Source organism: Solanum tuberosum, unplaced genomic scaffold (genome assembly GCF_000226075.1).
Source record: "Solanum tuberosum cultivar DM 1-3 516 R44 unplaced genomic scaffold, SolTub_3.0 scf00261, whole genome shotgun sequence".
Lineage (NCBI taxonomy): Eukaryota > Viridiplantae > Streptophyta > Magnoliopsida > Solanales > Solanaceae > Solanum > Solanum tuberosum.
Genome location: NW_006239185.1, coordinates 712,420 through 715,215, shown reverse-complemented (window position 1 = coordinate 715,215; position 2,796 = coordinate 712,420). Strand labels below are relative to the sequence as shown.

At 35.3% G+C, this 2,796-nt stretch overlaps 1 protein-coding gene across 1 annotated transcript in view; it reads right to left on the bottom strand.

The window, feature by feature from the left end:
• Positions 1-358: 358 nt before the first annotated feature.
• Positions 359-2,796, bottom strand: part of LOC107062721 (uncharacterized) — a 4,870-nt gene continuing 2,432 nt past the window's right edge. The window contains exons 2-3 of the mRNA XM_015313681.1: positions 1,592-1,683; positions 359-1,501 (exon numbers count right to left, since the gene is read on the bottom strand). Coding sequence (XP_015169167.1) covers positions 359-1,501; positions 1,592-1,683 — 1,235 coding nt within the window. The remainder of the gene's footprint in view (positions 1,502-1,591; positions 1,684-2,796) is intronic.

Sequence of the window (2,796 nt, the reverse complement as noted above, 5' to 3'; positions counted from 1 at the left end):
CCAATAAATTCCCAAGCAAAGTGTTACAAATATTCTTCTCTATGTGCATCACATCAAGATTATGCCTCAATTTGTTGGTTTCCCAATACGGCAACTCAAAAAATATGGATTTTTTTTCCATGGACTATCATTCTTTCGTTTTCTTTTCTTTTGGCCCTTTCCAAAAACATTATTGAATTCACAAAGTTCTTAAAGAACTTGTACGCCGGATAAGGGAGTAGGTGCAACTTTATGCTCTTATTTACCATTAAAGGATTTTTTATCTCTTCGATATGGATGATCATGAGATAATAATGCTCGATGAACCAAATAACACATCTTACAACTCTGTTTGAGATATTGGGAACAAGTATTATGATTACAAGTGGGGCATGCTCATTTCCCCCTTGGTACTCCATCCGGAAAGCATTGCCAATGCTGGAAAATCACTAATTGTCCACAATAAAGTTGCACGCATCATAAACGTTTGATTAGTTACAACATCATATGTTTCCACTCCCACTTCCCATAGTTCCTTCAACTCTGCAATCAGTGATTGTAAGTATACATCTATATCATTTCCAGGAGACGATGGACCTGGAATAATCATTGACAACATTATATACTCCGACTTCATGCAAATCCATAGTGATAAGTTATAATTCATCAACATAATCGGCCATGTGCTATGGGAAATGCTCATAGTTCGGAATGGATTAAAACCATCGCTTGAAAGACCCAATCTAACATTACAAGCGTCACTAGCAAAGTCAGGGTGCAAGGAATCAAAGTCCTTCCAAGCTTCCCCATTAGCAGGATGTCTTAAATTTCCATCTTTGGGTCGTTCAGTATCATGCCATCTCATAGCTACAGATGTTTCAGAACACATGAATATCCTCTGAAGCCTAGGCTTTAAAGGAAAGTACCTTAACACCTTTGCTGGAATTTGAGTGACCTTATTAGTCAAGTCACAAACATTCTTCCATCTAGAAGATCCACACACTGAGCACTTGTCTAACTTTGCAGTGTCATTCCAGAATAACATGCAATCATTAGTACATGCATGCATTTTTTCATAATGAAGACCCAAATCTTTTATTACCTTTTTTGCCTTGTAGAAACACTCGGGTATCTGAGCAAAGGGAAATGCCTCTTTTATCAAGTCTAACAAATCTGAAAAGGCTACATTACTCAACTTGTGAATGCATTTAAACAAGTATAATCGAATGGTGAAATTCAAATTAGAAAAGTTCTTACACCCCGGATACAACTCTTGTTTCCCTTCTTCCACTAATTTAAAGAATCTCTTTGTATCTTCAGATAGTCCCTCTCTTACTCCTTCATGCCTCAAGTCATCTGCTACATTTCTAAAAGTATCTTGAAGTAGTTTATCAATACCATCTTGTCTGTCGAAAGTTTCATCATCATTGATTGGATGTGGCGTATTTCTTGAGGAAAACCCTTCTCTATGGAAAACCCATTTGGTGTATCCATGAACAAACCCATGACAAATCAAGTGATCCTCCACCACATTTCGACAATGTCAATAATGATTAAAGAACTTCTTACAAGGACATAATATTTCATCTCCTTGGGAAGCTCGTTCAAATGCCTTATCTAGGAAATCATTAACTCCATGGATATACTCATCGGTGGATCTTCGGAGATCCATCCAACTTTTATCTCCAACATCGATTGAATATCCTATGTTACATGAGCAAAAAATTCAAGAAAAAAATTCATGAGTACAAGCAGTATCAACAGAATTTTACCTTTCAAAGTTTCAAGATATTCTTTTACCTTTTTGTTTTTAACAAAATCATGATTGTAAATGATCTAATATAGGTCATTAGACAAGTGTAATTTAGTTACATAACCTATATTTTACTTTATAGTTTAATTCCTCAATTTATTCTATATTACATTGCAGGTACTGCCTTACTACACAGAAAAAATGACAGATTATGGTGACTACTTTATTTGTTTTCAAGATCACTTGAGCTGACCTTCAAGTTGGTTATGCTTTAAGTCTAAGTACATTCAGATTAATTCTAAACAAAAAAACAACATGATTGCATAAAGTGTGTTGTGAGGACAAATTTAGCATTTGATTTAAGTTGCCTTTAGCTTGAGAATTTGAGAAGCATCTATGCATCTTTTTTGCTTTTCACGGAAAGGTATAGCTCATGATTGTATAATTGTATTCATATATTTTACATTCTACTACATGGATGGCAATATTCCAGTTTTGTTCATCCAAAGTACTTGATGAAGAAGTTGAATCTATCTAGCGAAGATGAGGTAATTATCTTTTGTTTTGGCAGTTTAGCAATCAATAAATGTTATTCACATTTCCTGTAATTCATTATTCTATTGAAGGTTGAAAAAAATTATGTAAGGGCATGATTTCTTGTAATTCATTATTCTGTTGGGTGTAATGTTGCTCTTGTCAGTTTTAGAACTTGGTTTTCAAGAAATGTCCTGGAGATTATTTTAGATCACTTTAAACTATTAACCAAACAACAGTACATATGAAAGTATCCCAGGGTAGTACAGATCCTAGAGCTAATGAGCAAGAGTAGAATTGATATAACAGAGGACACTACATCTTGACTGCATTTGTTACATATTCATTCACAACAACTACGATAATATTAGGTGAACTCACTAGGTTGAGGAAAGGAGAAATGATCTGTAACACTAGTATGCTGCATAGACAAAGAGTTATATTATGCTTGGCTGTCACGACCCAAGCCTAGGGCCTAGACGTGACCGGCGAATGGGGAACCCGAAGGAACCCCAAACAAGCCTCATAGC